General features: G+C 46.1%; 1 protein-coding gene across 1 annotated transcript; it reads right to left on the bottom strand.

The window, feature by feature from the left end:
- Window positions 1–269: 269 nt before the first annotated feature.
- HDHD5 (haloacid dehalogenase like hydrolase domain containing 5) lies at window positions 270–24475 on the bottom strand. Its single transcript, XM_049783655.1, has 8 exons — window positions 24337–24475; window positions 14845–15048; window positions 12669–12781; window positions 10810–10903; window positions 8441–8474; window positions 5249–5423; window positions 1179–1367; window positions 270–1045 (listed from the first exon to the last, which is right to left on the bottom strand). The coding sequence occupies exons 1-8, from the start codon at window positions 24463–24465 to the stop codon at window positions 730–732; spliced, it is 1254 nt and encodes a 417-aa protein (XP_049639612.1). The 5' UTR covers window positions 24466–24475; the 3' UTR covers window positions 270–729.

The following is a 24475-nucleotide window of genomic DNA, read 5'->3' as shown; positions in this document are numbered from 1 at the left end:
GACGGGACTTCCAGACAGAACTTCACAAGAGACAGCGTGATGAATATTCATTATAATTATTTTAATTTTTTTTAAAAAAAGATCAGAAGTTGGGCCTGGAGAAATAGCACAGCGGTGTTTGCCTTGCAAGCAGCCGATCCAAGGACCAAAGGTGGTTGGTTCGAATCCCAGTGTCCCATATGGTCCCCCGAGCAGACAGCCAGGAGTAACCCTTGAGCACCGCCAGGTGTGGCCCAAAGACAAAAACAAAAAAACAAAAAACAAAACAAAACAAAAGATCAGAAGTCCCTGGACAAGAATCTAAAATGCCGTAATAGTAGTATCTGAGAGTTCACATACAACTTGCTGGCATCAACTGCTTCTTCAATGTGGACAAAGGTCCTACAGAAATTTATACATGATTCCCTACATCACCTTTTTATAGAAGTCCCTACTGACATGAAAAAAAAGTGAGGCACAGAAGTAAAGAGACGGGCCTGAGGTCTGACTGCCAGGAGAGACAGACAGGAACTGGACCAAAAAAATCTTGAGTTCTACCCAAAATGTGGCCCCCTGAATGCCACAGTCCTGTAGTGCTGCCCTGCAGGGAAAATAACTCACTCAAAGTCTTCATCCCAGTTACCCAGCTTGTTAAAGAGCCTCTCGGTGTAGAAGCCCAGTGATCCTAGCTGAAGCCAGCAATCAGGACCTCCTTGTACCTCCAAGAGCCCCACTGTTCCCCCTCTAGAGCTACGAAGTCCAGCCCTCCCTGCGGAAAACCAGCTGCACGGCCTCGTCCACATCATGGACAATGTAGGAGGCCTCCAGGAGGCTCGGACTCAAGTTGAAGTCGCGATGTCCGTGGAAAGGAGGTGCCTCTGTTCTCTGGGACGCCTCTGCTGATGCCAGGGTCTGGGGACTGTACACACCGGTACACACCAAGATGGAGGTACAGCTCTGCGTGGCCTGCCACCGCTGCCTGAGCTTCTCTGAACCTTCATGTTTGGCCACTTGCAGGTGCTGGTTGAATAGGTTTGCGCCGTAGACATCAGACATAGGGTTATCACTGGCAGAGGAAGCCATGTTGAGAAAAAAGAGGAAGAAATCTAAGATCAGTGTGTAAGGCAAAGAGAACAGAGGAGGGTGCAGCAAGAAGAAAAGGAAGTTGCAAAGGGCAGAGGAGAGTCAGCAGAACTTACCCTATTGCATAGAGCTTCTGGATGGGGGCAGTCCAGCCTCGCCTCTCAGCCTGCTGACCGATCATGTTCTCCGCATACTGGTACGTGAGGATGCTCGGTTTGCCCATCAGGGCCTCGTACTTCAATTCTTTGCCTGTCACCTTCTTGTAAATGGTTTCCAAGCATAGCAGAAATGTGCCATGGCCAAATCTGCCAAGGGAGGGCACAGTTGGAAGGATACTCAGCGCCCCCAACTCTTCAGGCCACCTGCCATTTTCTTAAAACAACACCATATAACATTTGTTCATTCTAGGGCTTCACAGTAACAGGTCAAAGTGAAATTGCTTCTAAAAGAAGAAATCACATCTCTGCCTAAGTTTAAGACTTGCTTTTTTTTTTAATCAAATAGCACTTATCGAATACTCTTCTAGTACTGTAAGCTACATTTAACTCTCAAAAAAAAACCCCTGTGGGGCCAGGAGAGATAGCACAGCGGTGTTTGCCTTGCAAGCAGCCGATCCAGGACCAAAGGTGGTTGGTTCGAATCCCGGTGTCCCATATGGTCCCCCGTGCCTGCCAGGAGCTATTTCTGAGCAGACAGCCAGGAGTAACCCCTGAGCATCGCCGGGTGTGGCCCAAAAACCAAAAAAAAACAAAAAACAAAAAAAAAACTGTAAAAATTATCATGTTTCTTGGGGCCAGAGAGATAGCATGGAGGTAAGGCATTTGCCTTCCCTGCAGAAGGTCAGTGGTTCAAATTCTAGCATCCCATGTGGTTCCCCAAACCTGTCAGGAAGGATTTCTGAGTGTAAAGCCAGGAGTAGCCCCTGAGTGCTGCCGGGTGTGACCACCCCCAAAACAAAAAACAAAAAAATGATCATGTTTCTCATTTAATGAATGAGTAAACTGAGTTATGGAAATTCACTTGCACAAAGGTGAGGAGCTAGGATCATTCAGGCTATCTAACTCCAAAAACATTCCTTGCTGTCATTCTCCTTTCTTGGGGGTGTATTTTTGATTAAAAATATTGCTACAGGGCCAGAGAGATAGCATGGAGGTAAGGCGTTTGCCTTTCATGCAGAAGGTCATTGGTTTGAATCCCGGTGTCCCATATGGTCCCCTGAACTTGCCAGAGCGATTTCTGAGCATGGAGCCAGGAGTAACCCCTGAGCACTGCCGGGTGTGACCCAAAAACCAAAAAAAAAAAAAAAAAAAAAAAAAAAAAAGGGAAAAAGTACCTCTTCCTTCTTCCATCACAGCTAGATGTGCCACCTCACCACCCAGCTGCAGCCTGTCACTGAGTCAGAGTGCTGGACAAATTTCTCCAAACGATCCTTCCAACTGAGAAAATATTCTTCTCCATCCTCCCCTTCTTCTATCCACTTGGAACCTGATGTGATGGCTGAAGGTCAGCCAGCCATTTTGGATTATGTCATGAAAAGTTAAGGATTAGATAGCAGGAAGCAGATGATGTCTGGGTCCTGTTAGATGGGACTCACAAGTAAGCCTTGTATCATCTACCACAAACTTCAAAATTTAAGATATCCAGGCCAGAGTGATAGATAGAACAGCAGGCTGGGAGTATGCCTTGATTGTGGCTGACTCCTTAGGGTATGATCTCTGGGACCCATCTGATCCCCTAAGCCCCTTCAGGAGTGTTCCCTGAATGCAGAGCCAGGAGTAAGTGCTGAGTATTACTAGGTTACTAAACTAAGATGGAAACTGTACAACATACTAAAATTACATGTTAGTATAACTTATCTTGATATGGAGCTCCAATTGGGTCTGGGAATAGAATTCAGTAGGTACGACATACCTTGTATACCTAAGACTCTGGGTTTCTTTTTTATTTTTCTTTTTTAGGTTTTTGTGCCATACCCAGCAGCGCTCAGGGGCTAATCCTGGCTCTGCACTCAGAAATTGCCCCTGGCAGGTTTAGGGGACAATATTAGATGCCAGGGATCAAACCCAGGTCAGCTATATGAAAGACAAATGCCCTACCCACTGTGGTATCACTCCGATCCCATGGTTTCTGTTTTCAATATATAAATTACTAAATGAAAAATTAACCTAAAATTATGGCTTATAAATTTAAATTTGTCTCTTCACTTCACAGCTTCTATGACCAACACCCCCCCCCATCACTGCCAGCATATTCCCAACTCTATAAAGTACATGCCAGAGAAAATATCTACTTTTCCTCTGCAGAAAATTACTTTCAAGAGGGGCATCAGCATCAGAGCCCACACTTCACAGATGTGAGGCCCTGGGGTCAGTCTTTGGCATGAAAAAAAACTACATAAAGAATAAAAATAAAAGTAACAGGATAACCCCGGTTTCCCCAGTTCTTTGGGTCCAGTAAGCACCAAGTCTGCTGCCTTGATTGGCTGGATCATAGCTGTCAACATGCATTGCAGGGAACCACACTTGACTCTGGCCAAAAAGAGTCACATAAGGCCCCAGCTGCCTTCCAGGAAGGTATCCTGAGGGACAGAAAAAGGACTGGCTACTTGTATGGTGCTCAGCTTCATTAAAGAGAACAGGGCAGAGCCAGAGCTACAACATAGCAGGTAGGACATTTGCCATGCACATGGCTGACTCAGATTCAATCTCTGACATCCCAAATAGTCCCCTGAGCACATCCAGGAATAATTCTTTTTTTTTTTTTTGGTTTTTGGTTTTTGGACCACACCTGGCATCGCTCAGGGGTTACTCCTGGCTGTCTGCTCAGAAATAGCTCCTGGAAGGCACAGGGGACCATATGGGACACCGGGATTCAAACCAACCACCTTTAGTCGTGAATCGGCTGCTTGCAAGGCAAACGCCGCTGTGCTATCTCTCCGGGCCCAGGAATAATTCTTGAGTGCAGAGCCAGGAGTACTACTGAAGTACCACTAGGTGTGACCCCCCACCCGAATAAATAAAAAGAACAGGACAGGGGTAGGACTCTTGTCTTACATATGGCAAACCTGGGTTTGATCCCCAGCATCTCTCAGGGTCCCCTGAGCATGTCAGAAGTGATCCCAGAACAAAAAGCAGAAGTTATCCCTGAGCACTGCTGGGTATGATCCACTGCTCCCCCCCACTCTTGAAAAAAATCAGGAGATGGAATGGGGGTAGACAACTCCAAAGGCACACACACACCCCTATCATGAGACAGGCTGAGTTCTAAATACTTGGGAACTACACAGCCAGTGCACTGAGCGCTGCTGAGGGTGGCCCTAGTGACCCCCCCTTTTGTTTAAACAGGAGAGATATCCACAGAGCGGAGCAGAAGTATGGGTGTACTCAATACCTATGTGGGTTTGACAACTCACCTGCCCACTGGTTCTTGGTCTTAGATCAACAGCAGCATTCTCCAACCTTTCCACACCTGGCACCTGTTCTGCACACCAGCCTACAGATCAACACTAATAACCAATGTACTAGACCAATGTACCTGAAGACCTGCCTGGTCTATGGACACCTGTAGACACTGGTCTACAAACACATCAAAATAATTCCTGCTTATAAAGAGACAAAAGAGGGGCTGGCGAAGTGGTGCTAGAGGTAAGATGTCTGCCTTGCAAGGGCTAGCTAAGGAAGGACCAAGGTTCGATCCCCCTCCACCCCCCACCCCCCCACCCCCGCGTCCCATATGGTCCCCCAAGCCAGGGGCAATTTCTGAGCGCTTAGCCAGGAGTAACCCCTGAGCATCAAATGGGTGTGGCCCGAAAAAATAAACAAACAAAAAAAGAGACAAAAGAAAAAAAGACTAGTTTCTGCTTTCCCCTGCTCCAAGTGAAAGAAGCAATGTAGAGCTGAAGCAAGGAAAGAGCAACTGAGTATTTGCACTGACTATCTTAAAAGTCACATTCTGCTAATCAAAAAGAACTTATTATTGAAGGTTTTGATGAGCTAATGTTGTGTAAATTGAAAATTATCTCAATATATCTTCAGTGGTAATTCTGTAGTTCTTGTCTATGATGTAAACCTGAACAAGGCCATGCCACAACGCTACAGTGGCACCTATCATGGGCAGGAATGGTTACCAGAACTGTCTGGACAAGAGCAAAAGCAGGTCACTGAGTCGAAGCTGGCACTGTCCTTACCTGGGCATCTTGGCTTCAGCCATCCAAAGGAGATCCATGTTGCTGGCCAGGACTGGGAGATGGGGATAGGGGGCTGTCGCCAGACCTGTCCCAGGGTTCCCATTGCTGAGGAGGACATCCATGATCAGCTGTAGGTTTGTCTCCCAGCGGACAGGCTCTCCAAGGAGGAGTACCCCTTAAAGAGCAAAGGCAAGGGGTGAGGGTGACAACCTGTCCCCTCTGCAGGTGAGCAGGAGGTCCTTAGGGTCTAGCCCTTTGATCCTGAAAGCACCCTCATTTAGTTAGGGCACAGTGTTCTGAGGCAGGCTGTGAACATAAGTTACTGACTTTCTCTCAACTCAAGTTGCCTTAACTACATAAGAAAAAACCCTTCTATTGTCATGAAGACGAAAACAAGATCTGAGGTATAAAGCACTAATAACATGGGCTAGACACAAACCTCATCAAAGGGAGCTGCAGGCTGCTGGCCATTCCTAATAGTGCTCAGGGGCTACTCTGGCTTGTTGCTCAGGATATTCGTAAGACCATGCGGTATCAGGGATCAAACTCCAGACCTTTTGCATGCAAAGCATACACTCTAGCCCTGTGAGTATCTTTCTAGCCTTGGAGGATGTATTTGGGGGGGGGGGGTTGGGTCACACCCAGCAAGGCTCAGGGGTTACTCCTGGCTCTATGCTCAGAAATCACTCCTGGCAGGCTCAGGGGACCATATGGGATGCCGGGATTTGAACCTCCAACCTTCTGCATGAAAGGCAAATGCCTTACCTCCATGCTATCTCCCTGGCCCCTGGAGGATGTATTTTAATTGTCACAATAACTAACACTTAACTGTCCGAGGACTTGTCAAAGGGGCTGGAGATACCATAGGTCAGGACAGGCAAAAACACCCTGTTAACATTCAAGTCCCCTCCGTTATTGAGGTAGGTGAAAACCTGTTTAGAATTACTTAAGCTTAGCCTTTAATTCTATGCTATGGGTGAGCACAGAGTTTGATACAACAATTTATTTTTATTTTGTTATTTTTTATTTATTTTGTTTTCTTTGAGGGGTCACACCTAGCAGTGTTCAGGGGTTACTTATGACTCTACACTCAAATCGCTCCTGGCAAACTCAGGGGACCATATGGGATGCTGGGATTCAAACCACCGTCCTTCTGCATGCAAGGCAAACACCCTATCTCCATGCTATCACTCTGGCCCATAATACAATTTTCTAAAAAAAAAAAAAAATCACAAGTCAAGAGTCCTAAATATAGTACAGTAGGCAGAGCACTTACCTTGCATGTAGTTGACCTGGGTTTGATCCCTGATAGCCTTGTATCCCATATAGTACCCCTAAACCCACCAGGAAGGAAGCCTGAGTGCAAAGTCATACATATTTTTGAGTATACACAGGTGTGGCTCAAAAACAAGCAAAGAAAAACATCTGCCAAGAGAAGACAGCATTTTTTTTCAAAACTTCCCTAGTTTGGGCATGTGTGTTGCCTGGGTCCATGGTGACTGAGATATGCACTTTCCTACTTTCATGCTGGGTGTATACCAAGGCTCTCTCTGTCCATGGGGAGGCCTGTGTTCTTTCTTGAGCACATTACCTTTACTCTTTTTTTCCTTACCCTCCTCTTCCTCAGTACTTCCAAATAAGATCTGTTTTTACTTAAAAAAACAAAAACAGGGCCGGGCGGTGGCGCTAAAGGTAAGGTGCCTGCCTTGCCTGCGCTAGCCTTGGACGGACCGTGGTTCGATCCCCCGGTGTCCCATATGGTCTCCCAAGCCAGGAGCAACTTCTGAGCACATAGCCAGGAGTAACCCCTGAGCATTACTGGGTGTGGCCCAAAAACCAAAACCAAACCAAAACAAAACAAAAACAAAAAAAACAAAACCGGGGCCGGGAAGGTGGCACTAGAGGTAAGGTGTCTGCCTTGCAAGCACTAGCGTAGGACAGACGGCGGTTTGATCCCCCGGTGTCCCATATGGTTACCCCCAAGCCAGGAGCGATTTCTGAGCGCATAGCCAGGAGTAACCCCTGAGCGTCAAATGGGTGTGGCCCAAAAACCAAAAAAAAAAAAAAACCAAAGAAACTTTCCTGGCTTATGGGCTGGAGAGATAGCACAGCTGGTAGAATGCTTGCCTTGCATAGAGCCAACCTGGATTTGATCCCTGGTATCCCATAAAGATGCCCCAGCACTACCAGGAGTGACTCCGGAGTGCAGAGCCAGGAATAACCCTTGAGCAGCACTGGCTGTGGCACCAAACAAAAGCAAGCAAGCAAACAAACAAAAAAACACCTTCCCAGTTCACAAATTTACTGACAAATTTGAGTCAGCAATAAAACACCCCTGTACCACCCTCTAAACTCACCTGTATGTGCATTTACAGCTCTATCATTCATGTAATCTTACCTGTGTCACAGTCATTTCATTTTTTCATTATGCCCATTGTACACATTTTTTTTACCTTTCTAAAATGTTTTTTCCCTTATTTCTTTCTCTTACACTTAGGGGGTTTATTGAACTTATTTTTAATATATATGTATAGAAAACTCATACTTTGCGAATCTTATTTCAGAAGAGTAAAGGGAATATTTTAATTTTGCTTGTTTGCAGTGCCAAGAATAAAACCAAGGGCCATACAAACAAGGCAAGTGCTTTACTGCTGAGCTACTTTCCCAACTTATGATTTATTTTTTTTGTGTGTGTGGTTTTTGGGTCACACCTGGCAGTGCTCAGGGGTTATTCCTGGCTCCAGGCTCAGAAATTGCTCCTGGCAGGCACGGGGGACCATATGGGATGCCGGGATTTGAACCTATGACCTCCTGCATGAAAGGCAAACGCCTTACCTCCATGCTATCTCTCCAGCCCCTTATGTTATTTTTTAATTACAGGGAATACACTCTAGATTAGACTGCCTTTTCATCTCTGTGTGTGTGTATGCCAATACTGAACCCAGGACTCTCGCATATGCAAGGCAAATGCTCTGTCCCCTAAGACTATCTAAGCTTACTCTCATTTCTAGAATAATAATGCATGTGATATGGGGAGGCAAAGATCAACAAGAAATGCCTCAGAGGCAGTGAGTAGAACATCCTAGCCCAGTAACCCCAGCCACTGGCCTAGTCCACAGCAAATGTCACAATAAACTATCACGAGGGCTGAGGGGGAGAGACGAGGCCCACCCACACAGAGGCCCTCATTACCTTCAATGACTGGAAAGTCAGTCCGTGGAAGGGGCTGCCAAAAGACAAAAACAGGCCTATCAGTGTAATAGTCATTTTCCACAATGCGAGAGGCATACCCATTTCCAGACATGGGTAGAGGGAAAGTCAAATTCCAGAAAGATCAAATACCACCCCTATGGTCTAGCCCAAGTCAATAAAAAGGTGATAAAACGACAGAGAAGATTTATGAAAAAAATTTTTTTTTACAAAGATAGGTGGTTAAGGGCTGAAACGAAGGGCTCTTGCCAACCAGGTACTTGCCTTGCATGCAGCCATCCCTAGTATCCCATATAGTCCCCCAAGGCTGCCAGGAGTGATTCCTGGGAGCAGAGGCAGAAATAATCTGAGAGCACTGACCAGTATGGTCCCCCAAAACAAGTGATCAATGGGCAATAGAGATAATTACAAAGACTAAAGGTCTTGCATGCAGCCAACCCTGGTTCAGTCCTCAGCACCACACATGGTTCTCCAAGCATTGCAAGAGAGATCCCTGAGCATTGCCAGGTATGATGCAAAATCAAACAAACATTGGTCCAGCTGGCCAGAGAACAGGCTAAAGAATATTATCTATGAAGATCATGTATGAAGACCCGCTAGGAGGAAAAGGTTGCTCCACTGTCCTCCAGTGAGGCTCAGAAGCAAGAATGGCAAGATAGGTGAAGATGTGCACCCAGAAAAAAGGACCATTGCTCTTGACATCAGAATAGTCAGCTCTGGGATCCATCCCTGCACATTATTACTAAAGTCTTGGCTCTGCCACTAAGCCGCTGTGTGTCCTGAGGAAGAAACTTCCATAGCACAGGCTTCATGTCTGGGCTCTTCTGAGGTTAGTTCTAACTCTGACTCTCTATAAAATGGATATAGTTTGACAAGAAAGTTCACCAGTGCATGAAAGGCTCTATTTAATGAGCAAACTCTGAAGGAGAGAACATTAAAGCTACATAAATATATTGATTTTTCTTTTTATTGGGGGGAGGAGCTGGTTTAGAGTCACATCCCGTGGTGCTCAGGGCTTACTCCTTTCTCTGTGCACATGGATCACTCCTCTTGAGGTTCAGGGAACCATATGCGATGCTGGGAAATCAAACCTAGGTTGGCCACATGCCAGGCAAGTACCTTCATTCCCATTACTTTCTACAGTACCAAAAGTGTGTTTTTTTAAACTTCACTTAAATATTTTAGTTTGAGGGCCACAGTAGTAGTATTTAGGAATTACACTCATAACTATGCTTGGCGAAGAGTTCCTTAAATTCTAAGGGGACCATGTGGTGCTGGGAACAGAACATGAGGTTTACTGACCAGCCATATCAAATTCTGACAATTCTGCCTGACCTAAAATACAGTCTATGGTATATATAAAGCTCACCTGAGGAAGAAGACAACCATCAAGAGATGGGAATCATGCCCAAGAGCAAGAATTTGGACTATCTGGCTGTGACATGACATCCCTTTCATTACCATAGGTGAGATGACTGATCTTGGGGATTGTCTCTTTCCTTGCTCACCCACCTACCCCTTTATGTGTGACTTTCCTGAAGCCACACATTGGTAGTAGACAATAATCTGTCCAGATGCTCTGGGAGATATGGACCTTTCTTTAGTGTACGACATGAGGACTTAGCTGCCCCACTAGAATCTCCAACAAGCTATTAAGATCAGTAAGATAAGAGGCCCTGTAATTGTGAATCAGAGGGATGAGAAACCAAGCCCCAGGACCAAGTAGGAGCTTAATCCAAATGACTCATAAGAAGTCTCTGAAATGCCAGTTACTTTTACCAGCAAACTGTTTTATAAAGAACAACTGCTGTTGCATGTTAGAGGCTGTAACAGCTCTAGATAATTTAATAAAGGTTAATGATTCTCCCAAGAAATACTGAGAAAGCACTGGGTAAATATAGAACCTTTAATAAGAAGAGATGCTAGCTGGGGCTGGAGCGATAGCACAGCAGTAAGGCTTTTGCCTTGCACGTGGCCAACACAGGACAGACCCTGGTTCGAATCCTGGCATTCCATAAGGTCCCTGGAGCCTGCCAGGAGCAACTTCTCAGCTACAAGCCAGGAGTAACCCCTGAGCGCCACCAGGTGTGAAACCCCCCCCCCCCAAAAAAAAGGAGATGCTGAGGGACAGGGAGAGCAGTTCTGAGTGCATCACAAGAAAGTGCAGAAAGGGAAGGCCGAGAAACTGGCTTTTTCCTGCGTTATTTAGATGTATCTGGGTAACAGATCCTTGACCAATTGTATCAATCCAGGGAAGCAGCCCTGTGATGCCTTGATGTGGTAAAGCAATAAGTGAGAGGGTTTGAGGCCCACAGGACAAGTCAACAGGGACCAGGTGGTCTCCTGCTCACCGTGCTCTTCGGCCGTCGCTCAAGATCCACCATGTCAAGCACAGGGAAGGTCGTCCGCAGCTCATCTATAGTCACCACATTCTCGAAGCCCAGTCTAGATTGTGATCAGGAAGCAAAGCTGGACAGTTCTGGGGAAAAGTACTGACAGGATGCAACAAACTGAATGCAAACAAAATAAAGGGAACCAATCAAGTCCTGGTCAAACCAGCACACCCAACCCTCGGAAAGAGTGATGCCAGGAGAACTGCCAGGCCAACAGTGCTGTGGCACCAGTGGGCAGGCTTCACTGGGCAATGGGCACTGTGCTTCCAGCTGATCTGCGTGCAGTTAAAGCACATTCCTGGCACTACCAGGGCCAGGGTACCAGGGGTATCATGAGGTCCCTCGAAGTGGAAGTGCCAGAGGGCTATGGATCCAGAGGCTTCTTCTGGGTAGGGCACCAAGAGGACTTAGAGAAGGGAAGACTGGAATCTTGAAGGATGAATAGGAGTCAGTCAGGAAGAGAGGAAGAGCCCCAAAAGATAGGCAGTGGGCTCCAGACTGAGATCCCCTGCCTTCTCCTGCCCTTAACTGGATATGGTGTCCAAGTACTCGAAAAGCAGTCCCGATAGCCTGCCAGCATAATATGGCTCCCGCCACTTCCTAAGCCAGTCCTCAAGATTCCCACAGCTTCTGTATTCTCTTATCCCTCACTCTGTGTCATCCATCCTAATCCTCTGTCCTCTGCCCTGGGTCCCCACCACCTCTCCTCTTTCCAGTCACTTTGCCTTTTTTTTTTTTTTTTTTTTTTTTTTGGTTTTTGGGCCACACCCAGCGTTGCTCAGGGGTTACTCCTGGCTATCTGCTCAGAAATAGCTCCTGGCAGGCACGGGGGACCATATGGGACACCGGGATTCGAACCAACCACCTTTGGTCCTGGATCGGCTGCTTGCAAGGCAAACGCCGCTATGCTATCTCTCCGGGCCCCACTTTGCCTTTTTTTAAATTAAATTTAATTAATTTATTTTGATTTTTGGATCATACCTGGCAGCGCTCAGGGGTTACTCCTGGCTCTATGCTCAGAAATCACCCCTGGCAAACACAGGGGACCATATGGGATGCCAGGATTCGAACCACCGACCTTCTGCATGAAAGGCAAACACCTTACCTTCATGCTATCTCTCTGGCCCCTTCTTTTTTATTTTTAAATAAAGAATTCCAGTGCTCAGGGGACTATACAAAAGCGAAAAATCTTGTGTAGTAGCCCTTGAGATACTTCCCCAGACTCTCATTTTATATTTTCTTTGCTTTTCTGTTTGTTTTGGGGCCACTCATGGCTCTTCACTTAGCTATTAGTCCTGGCAGTGTTCAGGGACAATATATGGTGCCAGGGATAGAACCTAGGTTGGCCACATGTGAGGCAAGCTATATGTACTATCACTCCAGTCCTATTTTCTTTGCTTTTGGGAACCACACTCAGTGATGCTCATGGCTTATTCCTGGCTCTGTGCTCAGAGAACACTTCTAGCAGTGCTCTGAGACTATATATAGTGATGGGGATCAATATGCAAGGCAAGCACCTTATTCACAATATTATCTTTAACCCTCAATTCCTTTATTTTTTTAAAATACAGATTAACCCTGGCCTAATGAACCGATCAAGACTATTAAGCTGTAAGGCCCAGGAACTGCATTTCAGTCTTCTAAAAAGTTCAGGTGTAATGGTTTGGACCTGGACCACACTAAGCACCAGAATTTAAGGCAGGAACCTCCAAGTATGCACTGTGACTGGCACACAGCTCCTCTACTGCTTCCTTCCAAAGGGAACACCAGATCTGCCCCTTCCTGTTCAGCCAGAGAGGGGAGCACCAAAAGGATACAATCGAGCATTTTCCACCAAGGGTCCCTGTCCAGAAACCATCATCCTCTTCCCATGATACTGTGAGAAGAGCTTCAAGGGGCTGTGAGAGAGAATAACTTGGTCTGGTTCCACCTGTAGGGACAGTCAGGGGCAGGAGAATAAAAGAGGTTAACTGTTGAGGAAAATATCAAGGAAAGGGAGATCATGGCAGCTTTTTTTGTTTGTTTTTGGGTCCCATCCAGCAGTGCTCAAGTTATTCCTGGTTCGGCACCCAGGAATCACTCCTGGCAGGTTTAGGAGACCATATGGGATGCCGAGAATCAAACCCAGGTTGGCCATGTGCAAAACAAGTGCCCCACTTGCTGTGCTATCACTTTGGCACCATGGCAGTTTATTTCTAAATAAAAATATTTTAAAATTTTATTTTTCTTTTTGGTGGGCACACCTGGTAGAGCTGGGAACTATTCCCAACTTTATGTTCCAGTGCTCAGAGATGATGCTTTGTGGTATTTGGGAGATCAAACAGTGCTGGGATAGAACTTGAGGTTCCAGAATGCAAAGTTCAAGTTTTGAGCTACTACCCTAGCCCTAAAGTCTTTTTCTTTATAAATGAGAAAAAAAAAATGCCACAAAAGCATTAGGGAAAGGTATTCCTCAGCACCCAACAGCTGTGGGAAAAAATTTGCTCTGACCCTTGCCATACCCTCATGGTCCAGTGGGATCCAACTTTGACCATTTGGGCTGCTCTGCACCGCTCAGGCCTCTCTGGACACTGAGCTGTGTGCACATCTAAGTCCTCATTAGGAATAGGCCTCTGATTTAGTGTGGACAGCACTACTTAAAATCTTTACTTTTGGAGACCGGAGAGATGGCATGGAGGTAAGGCATTACATGCATGCATAAGGACGGTGGTGGTTCGAATCCCAGCATTCCATATGGTCCCCTGAGCCTGCCAGGAAGCGATTTCTGAGCGTAGAGCCTGGAGTGACCCCTGAGCGCTGCCAGATGTGACCCAAAAAAACAAAAGAAAAACAACAAAAAACAAACTTCACTTTTTATAGTCATACATAGCAATGCAGCATCTTCGACCCTCTAATACAGTACATGAGATAGTATATCCCATTATATTTCTGTATTCATTCTAAAGCAGGGTCACTCTTTCATTCCACCATTTTATTTACTGACACTTTACTATCCCAAAGAAAGAACTCCATTCTTAAGAAATTCAGGGTCAGAGATATAGCATGGAGGTAAGGCGTTTGCCTCTCATGCAGAAGGTCAGTGGTTTGAATCCTGGTGTCCCTGAGCCTGCCAGGAGCGATTTCTGAGCATAGAGCCAGGAGTAACCCCTGAGCACTGCTGAGTGTGACCCAAAAAACAAAATTAAAAAAAAAAAGAAATTCAAAATTAGGGCCGGAGAGATAGTGTTTGCCTTGCATGCAGAAGGATGGTGGTTTGAATCCCAGCATCCCATATGTCCCTGAGCCTGCCAGAAGTGATTTCTGAGCCTAGAGCCTGCAGTAACCCCTGAGCGCTGCCGGGTATGACCAAAAACCAAAAAAAAAAAAAAAAAAAAAAAATTCAAATTGTCACTGTGAGGACTTGGTACAGAGTGGGTAAAAAGGACTACTTTGGGGGAACAAGTCTCATTCCATCATGCACATCTGGTTTATGAAAAGTGGACCTTTTTTTTGGTTTTTGGGTCACACCCGGCAGCACTCAGGGGTCACTCCTGGCTTTGCACTCAGAAATCGATCCTGGCAGGCACAGGGAACCATATGGGATGCCAGGATTCGAACCACTGTCCGTCCAGAATCGACTGTGTGCAAGGTAAAAACCCTACTGCTGTGCTATCTCTCCCGGAAAATGGGACTTTTATTTCAGAGTCCTACCTGGTATATGGAGAGAGAGGTACATGAGACCTGCTTGTTAGGTGCTGACAATCCAAAAACTTAATCGTGATCCCAGGAGAAACCCAGTGGATACCAAGACAGTGGTGTACATCTATCTGACAAAGCCATGGGCAGGAGTTTGGGCTCAATACCAATGTGTGGTAACCAGAATCATGCTGGAGAGGTTCTACTCATGAAGTCAGACTTGAACTTGGATTAGCTTATCTTCACTGTACCTCAAAACAGGGAAGAAAGCTTAGTCAGGGCTGGAGTGGGCCCCCCATTTTCTAATTGCCTCCTTACCTTGAACCCCAACAAGGTTGATAGCTCCTGGGCTTTACTGTCTTGTAAGATGTTCCCAGCATTTGTGACAAAAACCACAGGCACTTGCAATTGTCCTTGGGAGTTCACCAGCCTTCGGAATGCTTCCTGAGCAGCTGGGATCACTTGATGGCCCCGAACCAACACACCATCAATGTCAAACAGGAACCCAAAGGTTGGTGCTTTCTGCAGAGAGAAGAGATCAACACTGAGTCAGAGGGTAGGAAAGAGTGAACAGAGCTCACAGAGCAGGGGCAGGGTGAAGGCCAACTTGCACCCCAACAAGTTGCACCCAGCATGGGAGAGTCAACCAGACCATAGGTCACACATGTAAGTGTATCTCGGTCAGTTCTGGGGGCGATGGGAAAGGCTCAGGGACTGATCCTAGTCCTAGGGCCAACAAAACAGGTGTTCCAGCCCAGTAGGCTCTATTTTTAGGGACCTAAAATCTGATGCTCTGAGAGCCCTGGGCACACTCCCAGTGATACTTGGCCAACAAGGCCAGCAGTTCATGGTTAGGGCCCGAGGATGTGAAGCTGCTCGCATGTTATTTATGAGCACATAACTATTTTGTCTGAACTATTTTTAATTTTTGTTTGCTTGGGTTTTTTTTTTTGTTTTTGTTTTTTTGGGGCCACACCCATTTGATGCTCAGGGGTTACTCTTGGCTAAGCGCTCAGAAATTGCCTCTGGCTTGGGGGGACCATATGGGACGCCGGGGGATCGAATCATGGTCCTTCCTTGGCTAGCGCTTGCAAGGCAGACACCTTACCTCTAGCGCCACCTCGCCGGCCCCTTTTCATTTTTTTTTTAATTGGAGAGGAGTAAGAAAAACAACTCCAACACTCAACTCTACCACTTGTGTTCTTTACCCTGGCAATATATATATTATATATATTGGTTTTTTGGGTCACACCCAGCAGCCCTCAGGAGTCATTCCTGGCAGACTCGGGAAACCACATGGGATGCCGGGATTGAAACCAGGGTCTGTCTGCTGTGCTATTGCTCCGGCTCCCTGGCAATATTTTATATGTGAATCTTTGTATCTTTCTCTTTCTGTTTAGTAATAAATATTGTGTTACAAGAGACTATATAGTTTACTTTTTTGTTTGTTTGTTTGGTTTTGGGGCCACATCCAGCAGTGTTCAGGGGTTACTCCTGGCTATGCTTAGAAATCGCTCCTAGCGGGGCCGGAGAGATAGCACAGTGGTGCTTGCCTTGTAAGCAGTCGACCCAGGACCTAAGGTGGTTGGTTCAAATCCTGGCGTCCCATGTGGTCCCCCATGCCTGCGAGGAGCTATTTCTGAGCAGATAGCCAGGAGTAACCCCTGAGTGCCGCCGCCGGGTGTGACCCAACACCCCCCCCCCGCCCAAAAAAAAAGAAATCACTCCTGGCAGGCACGGGGGGGGGGGTGTCATATAGGATGCCGGGACTCGAACCACCATTGGGCCTTGGTTGGCTGCCTGCAAGGCAAACGCCCTACCACTGTTATCTCTCTGGCCCCTTACTTTAATTTTTTGAGATGAGGTTATATAGGTTATAGTTGTATTGAAGCTATCATTTTATAGTTGCAAAGTACAATAATCCTTCCATTCTCCACAGTCCCTTTCCCCCCTCCCCTCAGTTCAAAGTTCTAGCTTGCTTTTGTTCTGGGGGCCATTCCTGGTGGACTTGGGGATCATATGGGATAATGAGTTCATCTCTGAGCAAGGCACAAGCCCTGAACTATCTGGCCCGGGGCTGTTTCTATAAACCATAATCTTTCTTTTCTTTAGTTTTTTGGGCTTCCAAATATTGAACCAAGAGCCTTATACAAGGCATATACTTTACTACTAAACTATAGTCCCAGTCCCATTTGCTAATTTTTTTTTCTTTCTTCTTGTTTTTGTTTTGGGTCAAAGCTGGCATTTAGGGGCCAGAGAGATAGCATGGAGGTAAAGCGTTTGCCTTTCATGCAGGAGGTCATCGGTTCGAATCCTGGCGTCCCATATGGTCCCCCGTGCCTGACAGGAGCAATTTCTGAGCCTGGAGCCAGGAATAACCCCTGAGCACTGCCTGGTGTGACCCAAAAACCAAAAAAAAAAAAAAAAAAAAAAGCTGGCATTTATCAGGAATCACTTCTAGTGATCTTGGGACCATACCATATGTATACAGGAGATTGATTGAACTCTGGTTCGGCTGTATGCAAGGTAAGTGCTCTACCCACTGTACTATCACTCTGCCCCCATTAATTATATTCTTCAAAGCAGAAGTAATAAGTCATGTCAAAGAGATAGTACAACGGGGAAGGTTTTTTGCCTCGCACATGGTCATCCTAGGTTCAATCCTCATTACAACCTATGAACGAACCCCTGAGCACCTCCAGAAGTGATCTCTAAAAGCAGAACTAGGATTAAGCCCTGAGCTAAGGTGGATGTGAACCTACTCCCAAAAAAGGTATATGTAAAAGATGTGTAAACATGATAAGTGTGTAACACAGATAAACTGATTTCCAAAAACACATATTTGACTACACAGTCATTGGTAAATTGGTAGTATACTTTTCCCTTGCTAATATAGATTTCCAAATATATCAGAGTTCTAAAAGCCAGAGCAATAGATCAGGTAAGGAGCTTTACCTTAAAAGCAAATGAGGGGGGCGCCGGAGAGATAGCACAGCGGTAAGGCATTTGCCTTACATGTGGAAGGTCGCTGGTTCAAATCCTGGCATCCCATATGGTCCCCCGAGCCTGCTGGGGGTGATTTCTGAGCGTAGAGCCAGGAATAACCCCTGAGCATTGCCGGGTGTGACCCCCCCAAAAAAAAAGCAAACAAAAAGCAAATGAGGGGGTCGAGTGAGAGCACAGTGTGGAGGGCGCTTTCCTGGCACACAGCCAACCCAGATTTGATCTCTGAATTCTATGTGGTCACCCAAGTCCACCAGGAGAGATTCCTGAGAGCAGAGCCAGGAGTAACCCTGAGCACTGCCAACTGTGGCATCACCCCTTTTCAAAAAGAGAAAGTAGATGACCCAGATCCAATGTCCAGCACTCCAAATGGTCTTTGAAGACTAGCCAGAAGTAAGCTCTGAAAACCATTACTTATGGCCCCAAACAAACAAAAATTCAAAGAGTTCAATTTTTTTTTTTTTTTTTGGTTTTTGGGCCACACCCGGTAACGCTCTGGGGTTACTCCTGGCTATGTGCTCAGAAGTTGCTCCTGGCTTGGGGGACCATATGGGACACCGGGGGATCGAACCGAGGTCCGTCTAAGGCTAGCGCAGGCAAGGCAGGCACCTTACTTTTAGCGCCACTGCCTGGCCCCAAAGAGTTCAATTATTAAACATCTTTTGTGTGTGTGTGTGTGTGTGTGTGTGTGTGTGTGTGGTTTTTGGGTCACACCCGGCAGCGCTCAGGGGTTACTCCTGGCTCCATGCTCAGAAATTGCTTCTGGCAGGCACGGGGGACCATATGGGATGCCAGGATTCGAACCGATGACTTCTGCATGAAAGGCAAATGCCTTACCTCCATGTTATCTCCCTGGCCCCGGGTTTTGGGTTTTTGGGTCATACCTGGCAGTGCTCAGGGGTTACTCCTGGCTCTATGCTCAGAAATCACTCCTGGCAGGCTCAGGGGACCATATGGGATGCCGGGATTCGAACCGATGACCTTCTTCATGAAAGGCAAATGCCCTACCTCCATGCTATCTCTCCGGCCCCCAATTATTAAACATCTCTAAATTTAAAAACAAAGTTACAAATTGGCATCTCATCTCAATCTGCAATGCTTCCATTTAAAAAAACTAATTGGGCCAGAGTGATAGCAGAGTGAGTAGAGAGTTGCACACAGCTAAACTAGGTTCAAACCCTGACCTCCCATATGGTCCCTCAAGACTGCCAGGAGTGATTTCTGAGCACAGAGCCAGGAATACTCCCCCCTAAGCGTTGCCAGGTGTGCCCCCCTCCAAAAAAAAAAAAAAAAAGCCTAACACTACCCACTAAAAAACATGATTTATTTCTTATTTTATAAATATGTTGACATAGGAAATGTTTAACAAGGATAAAAAAATCCAATCTAACTTGTTTGCCATTTCCTAACCAAGCCACTATTCCTGCATATTTGTGCTCTGACAGGGCTCCTGTGAGGACAGCCCAAACACACATGAACTGTGGTTTAGCCCCTCACTATCTTGCTAGAGTAAAAGGACAAACAGCCTTCCTAGGAAGACTGCAGCATTTTCCCAAATACAAAACAAGTTTAAAGATTTAAGTTCTCAGAAAATAAAAATAATTAGTTAGTTTCTTAAAAGGAATTTTAAGAGGCTTTGAGAGCTGTACATGGCGGACTCAGATTCAATCCCTCCACATGCCATATGGTGCCCCAAATACCACCAGAAGTAATTACTAAGTACAGAGTTAGAAGTAACCTCTGAAAGTTGCTGGGTTTAGGCCCCAAAATAACCGACCAAAAGAACAAAATCAAGAAAATTTTGAGCTAGACAGTAAGTTAAATCTATACATCCTGGTACTCAAGAGATAGTACAGTGGTTAGGGCATTGCCCCTGCACACAGTTGATCTGGGTTTGATCCCCAGGACCTCACATGGTCCCCTGAGAACTACCAGGAATGATCCCTTAGCACAAAATCAGGAAGCCCGAGCATCACTGACACCAAATCCTGATTACCACCAACAAAAACAAATTCACACACTCATGTCAAAGACATAACTCAAATGCTGTATCTTTGCATATAATATCTTTGCATGTCTTTTGCTATATCTTTGCATATATAGCTTTGCGTGCAAGAAGACTGAGTTCTTACATCCCCAACATGCAAAATCTCCTGAGAACACCCAATGATTGTGCCCGAGTAGCTCCTGAGCACCACCAGGTGTACCCCCAATCCAAAAAAAGGGTCTACTCAGTAAATAGGTGGAGAATTGGAAAGAGATAATTGAACCGAAACTCTTAGAAAACTGAAGAATTGACAGAGAGACAATAGCAATTGTCAGCGATGGAGGAAATAGAGACTGCATTTCTGGGTCAGATAAATTGAAAATGATTATAAGGGGGCTGGAGAGATAGCATGGAGGTAAGGCGTTTGCCTTTCATGCAGGACGTCATCGGTTCAAATCCCGGCGCTTCCTTTATGGTCCCCCGTGCCTGCCAGGAGCAATTTCTGAGCCTGGAGCCAGAAATAACCCCTGAGCACTGCTGGATGTGACCCAAAAACAAACAAACAAAAAATGATTATAAAATAATAACTCTTCCCCACTTCACAGGGCAGAGAGCATCAGGGAGGTTTCGTCTAACTTCTACATGCTGGTGCATAGAGCTTCCAGGTCTCCACACCCGCAGCTTCAGCACCAAGTTCGAGGAGCAAAGTATCACTGAAAAAATAGAAAAGCAACTTACTGCAACAAGATAGCACTTCTGAAAGCGAGCAAACAGATATCATGTGATACATACAGTATCCCTGACTGAGTTCCCTCTGCTGTGGGAGTAACTAAGTAACAGAGGTAAGTAACTATGTTTTTTTTCCTACAGGGTCAGACCTAACAGTGTGCAAAGGCTACTTGTGGTGCAGTGCTTGGGATCCACTCCTAGGAGCAGTGGACCATGGTGGACAATGCCAGGGACTGACCCAATGTTCCTGAACCAGCTCCCAGCACCAGAGGTGTTTTTGTTTGTTTTTATTTTGGGTTCATACCCAGCTGTGCTAGGACTTACCCCTAGTTCTGTTCTCAGAGACCACTCTTGGAGGGATTGAAGTACTGTGTGGGGTGCTGAGAACTGAACCCTGGTTGGCTGCCTGCAGGGTAAATGCTACCTGCTGTACTATCTCTCTAGCCCTTCCCTCCAAGAAGCTTTTTATTTTTTGGGGTCACTCCCAGCTGTACTCAGGGGTTGCTCTTGGGTCTGTTTTCAGAAATGATTTCTGGCAGACATGGGGGCACCATATGGAATGCCAGGGATTGAACGCAGGTTGGCAAACACGCTATCTGCTATGCTATCACTATGACCTCCCCAAGAGGGATTTTTATCTAGCCCTTTGCCAACACTCTGGAATGGGGGTCATTCCTGCCACCAACATTATTTGTAAAAGGTACATGATGCTCACATTAATATGTCTGAGTAATCTGACACAATGATAAGAAATCAGACTTACAGAGATTAACTAGCCAAAGGTGAGGCAGTTCATAAATGCTGGATTCAAAATTCTGCCTCAAATAGAAATTACCAGCAAAATCAAGGGTCATTAGCAGGCCCCAAAGTAGACTCACAGAACAAGAAGAGACTGGATAGCCCCAAATGGTCCACTGTAAGAACACACTGCCCCCTAAAGCCAGCCACCTGAGTTTCACTTCTAGCCACTCAGCCTTCCAGGGTCCCTGGAACCTCATTCTCTTTTCACCCAATCAGAATTGGGTCTACTAAGTTGAGATCTAGGAGACATTTCAGGGACCATAAGCCCCCTTTAAAGTTTTTTTTTCCTGGGGCCAGAACAAAAGCACAGCAGGGAAAGCATTTGCCTAACATGCGCTGGCCTGGGTTCAATCCCGGGCATCCCATGTGGTCCTCTGAGCCTGTTAGGAGTAATTTCTGAGTGCAGGCATAGGAATAACCCCTTAGTACAGCCAGGTATTGCCCAAAAACAAAAACAAAAATAGTCCTTTCCTGGGGAAGGACCCATAGAGTTCTCATCTTCTGATAATCAACGGTGGGCCTTAAAGGGGACCTGCTCTTATTCACCCCAAACTTGATCCAGTGCTCAGACCCTCTTAAGTATGAAGATGTGGAATGACTCAATTTAGGCTGACACTGCAGAACTTCCCCTTCTCAGCAGCACATGGCCTTTTACTCTTGGACATAGGACAAAGAGTTCTGAAAGTTTAACTGCTAACCTCATTTGTCCAAATTCTGAGAAAAAAAATTCCCATGTTAATATCTGGATTTCAAGTGATATTAAAACAACTGCCAGGGAATCAGGAGTGAGGTTCAGTGGCTGTATGAAGCCTAGCAAGCAGGAAGCTATGAGTTCAATCCCACACACAATCCCCCACCATGCAAGTGGGGCCCAGGAGCCCAGTTAGGAATCTCTGGCACCACAACCAGGTGTGCACTCTTCTATTCACAGCAGCCACAAAAACAGCAGAAAGAGAACAGAAAGAAAATGATACAAAAAGAGGTTGGGATATGGCTTAAATGGTAGAACACATGTTTAACATGTATAAAGCCCTGTGTTCAATCCCTAGCACAGCCTCCCAGCCAGGATGAGTAAGGCCCTAGCAACTCGGAGCTCTACAAAATTTTTAAATATATAACTAAACAACTACTAAAGTTGTAAATATAATCCTATTGTGTAGACCTCAAAGAAGTGCTCTTTCTTGGTAGCAGAGGCATATGCAAGACACTCCTGGACTTCTGGCAGTGGCAGCAGCTGCCTCTCCACAAACCTGCAGTGTTCCCTCGACCTCGACCAAGTCATTATGGTGTATGCATTGCAGGGGCTGAAGGAGGTGAACTAAGTTATAAGAAACATCGGGGCCGGAGAGATAGCATGGAGGTAAGGCATTTGCCTTGCATGCAGGAGGTCGGTGGTTCGAATCCCGGCATCCCATATGGTCCCTTGAGCCTGCCAGGAGAGATTTCTGAGTATGGAGCCAGGAGAAACCCCTGACCACTGCCGGGTGTGACCCAAACCCCCCCCCCCCAAAAAAAAGAAACATCTACATGCAAGCCATTGGATGACCTGAAAAGTAACTTGCTATGTATAAAATGGCAATCACTGAAACTATGTTTTCGACTTTCCATGCAATTCTCCACTCTGAAATTACAAAGTGAAAATAATAAAAAATGAAACAAGGGCTGAAGTGATAGTACAGTGGGTAGAGAATTTGCCTTACACATGACTGACCTAAATTCAATCCTTGGCATCTCATAATGTCCCTCAAACTAAAACTGTACAGGCACTACAACAAAGTGTATGATTCCAGTCATAGAAAAGATTATACACATAATTGTTAAGTATTGCAATGTGTTATTTTAAGAAAATAAGGGGCAGGTGATGTGATTCTGTGGTCAAGTATAACTCACATGAGTTCTATTCCCATTATCACAAAAATAGCTAAAACTATGCCAAAAGATTACTGTGAAAGCACCACACAAGCAGAAAATCCTACTGACCATTATTGGGCCAAAAAAGATAGCTCAGCAGGCTAGAACAAGTGGTTTGCATGCAGGAGGCTTGGGTTTGGCCCCTGGCATTTAGTGTGGTCCTTTGAGCATTGCCAATATTATCTCTCAGCAACAGATCCAAATAACCTGAGTATTGGTGGGAAGAGCTCAAAGTCAAACAAAAATACTACCATTATTACATATCACAAACTTAGAGGAGACAAAGTGATCCTCTTGAAATAGAAGACAAAGGGCTCCAGGTGAGTGATGGAGTTGACTCTGGCTCAGATCACTTGCAGACCGCAAGCTGCTAGATCATTTTGTTGGGTGCTTCATAAACAGTGTTGGGGGACCCCTGGAGTCACTCCCACGTAATTCTCCATCCAGCAGATCAATGGTTCTGGTCAAACGATTCAAACACAATAATGCAGTGCTGGCTGCACAGGCCCAGTGAAAATGGGTGAAGACCCAAGGATACTTGGGAGCTATATCAGAGCTATACCCTGCAGTGCTCGGGAGGGCATTATGTTGCCAGGGATCGAGCCCAGGAACCCCATACACTAGGTATGTACTCCATTACTATGAGCTATCTCCACAATCCCTGTCACTTAACCTTAAAAAAAAAAAGTTGAATGGCAGGTGATAGAGGGCAGGGTGCTTGCCTTGCTCGTGGCCACTTGGGCTCAATCTCTGGCATCTTGTATGTCCTGCCAGGAGTACAGAGCCAGGAATAACCCCTGGAACCGCCGGATGTGGCCCAAACAAAAATAAACACATTTTTTAAAAAAGAAAAGCAAAGTTGATTTGGAGTAAGAGACAGCAGAGAATGTGGCGGACTTGACTGCATTTGGTCCTCCAGCACGGGCAGGAGTTGATCCCCAAGCACAGAGCTAGGGCAAGACCTGAACCAAACACTGCTGGTGTGTCCCTCCCTGCAAATAAAAAATCAAAACTGAAAATAGATTTAAAAAAAGGGGGGGGGGGCGATAAAAGTACTTTATCTGAGTCGTCAAGTGAAAACACACAAGCTGCAGATGACTTTCTTGCTAAAGGGCAGTTAGAAAACGAAAATAAAAAACCAACAACTTGGTGAGTGAGCATCTTGGATTGGGTTTGTTCCTTCTTTGGCAGAAGTGGCTTTTCTGGCAGGGCTGAGTTAATGGGGCGCTGAGTTAATTTCGCCCAAGGAGAGAGCGAAATGCACTTGAGGTCAATTGCTTACTCAAGGCCATTTCCCGAGTCCGCGGCTCCGCCCTCCTCGCCGGCCCCTGTCCCCAGTTTCTGGTACACCGGTGGGGCAGAAACCCTGGCATTCTCACCTGCCCGGGGCCCACCGCATAGCCTCGCCTGGAGCACAGGGCCCGGAGCCCCGCGGCCGTGGACGCTGCAGCCCGACGCCAAAGGCCAGGCACCGCGCGGACAGCGCAGCAGCAGCCGAGCCCAGCCATGCACCCGACC

Source organism: Suncus etruscus, chromosome 11 (assembly GCF_024139225.1).
Source record: "Suncus etruscus isolate mSunEtr1 chromosome 11, mSunEtr1.pri.cur, whole genome shotgun sequence".
Classification (NCBI taxonomy): domain Eukaryota; kingdom Metazoa; phylum Chordata; class Mammalia; order Eulipotyphla; family Soricidae; genus Suncus; species Suncus etruscus.
Note: the sequence above shows the minus strand (reverse complement) of the source record. Positions and strands in the feature narration are given on the sequence as shown.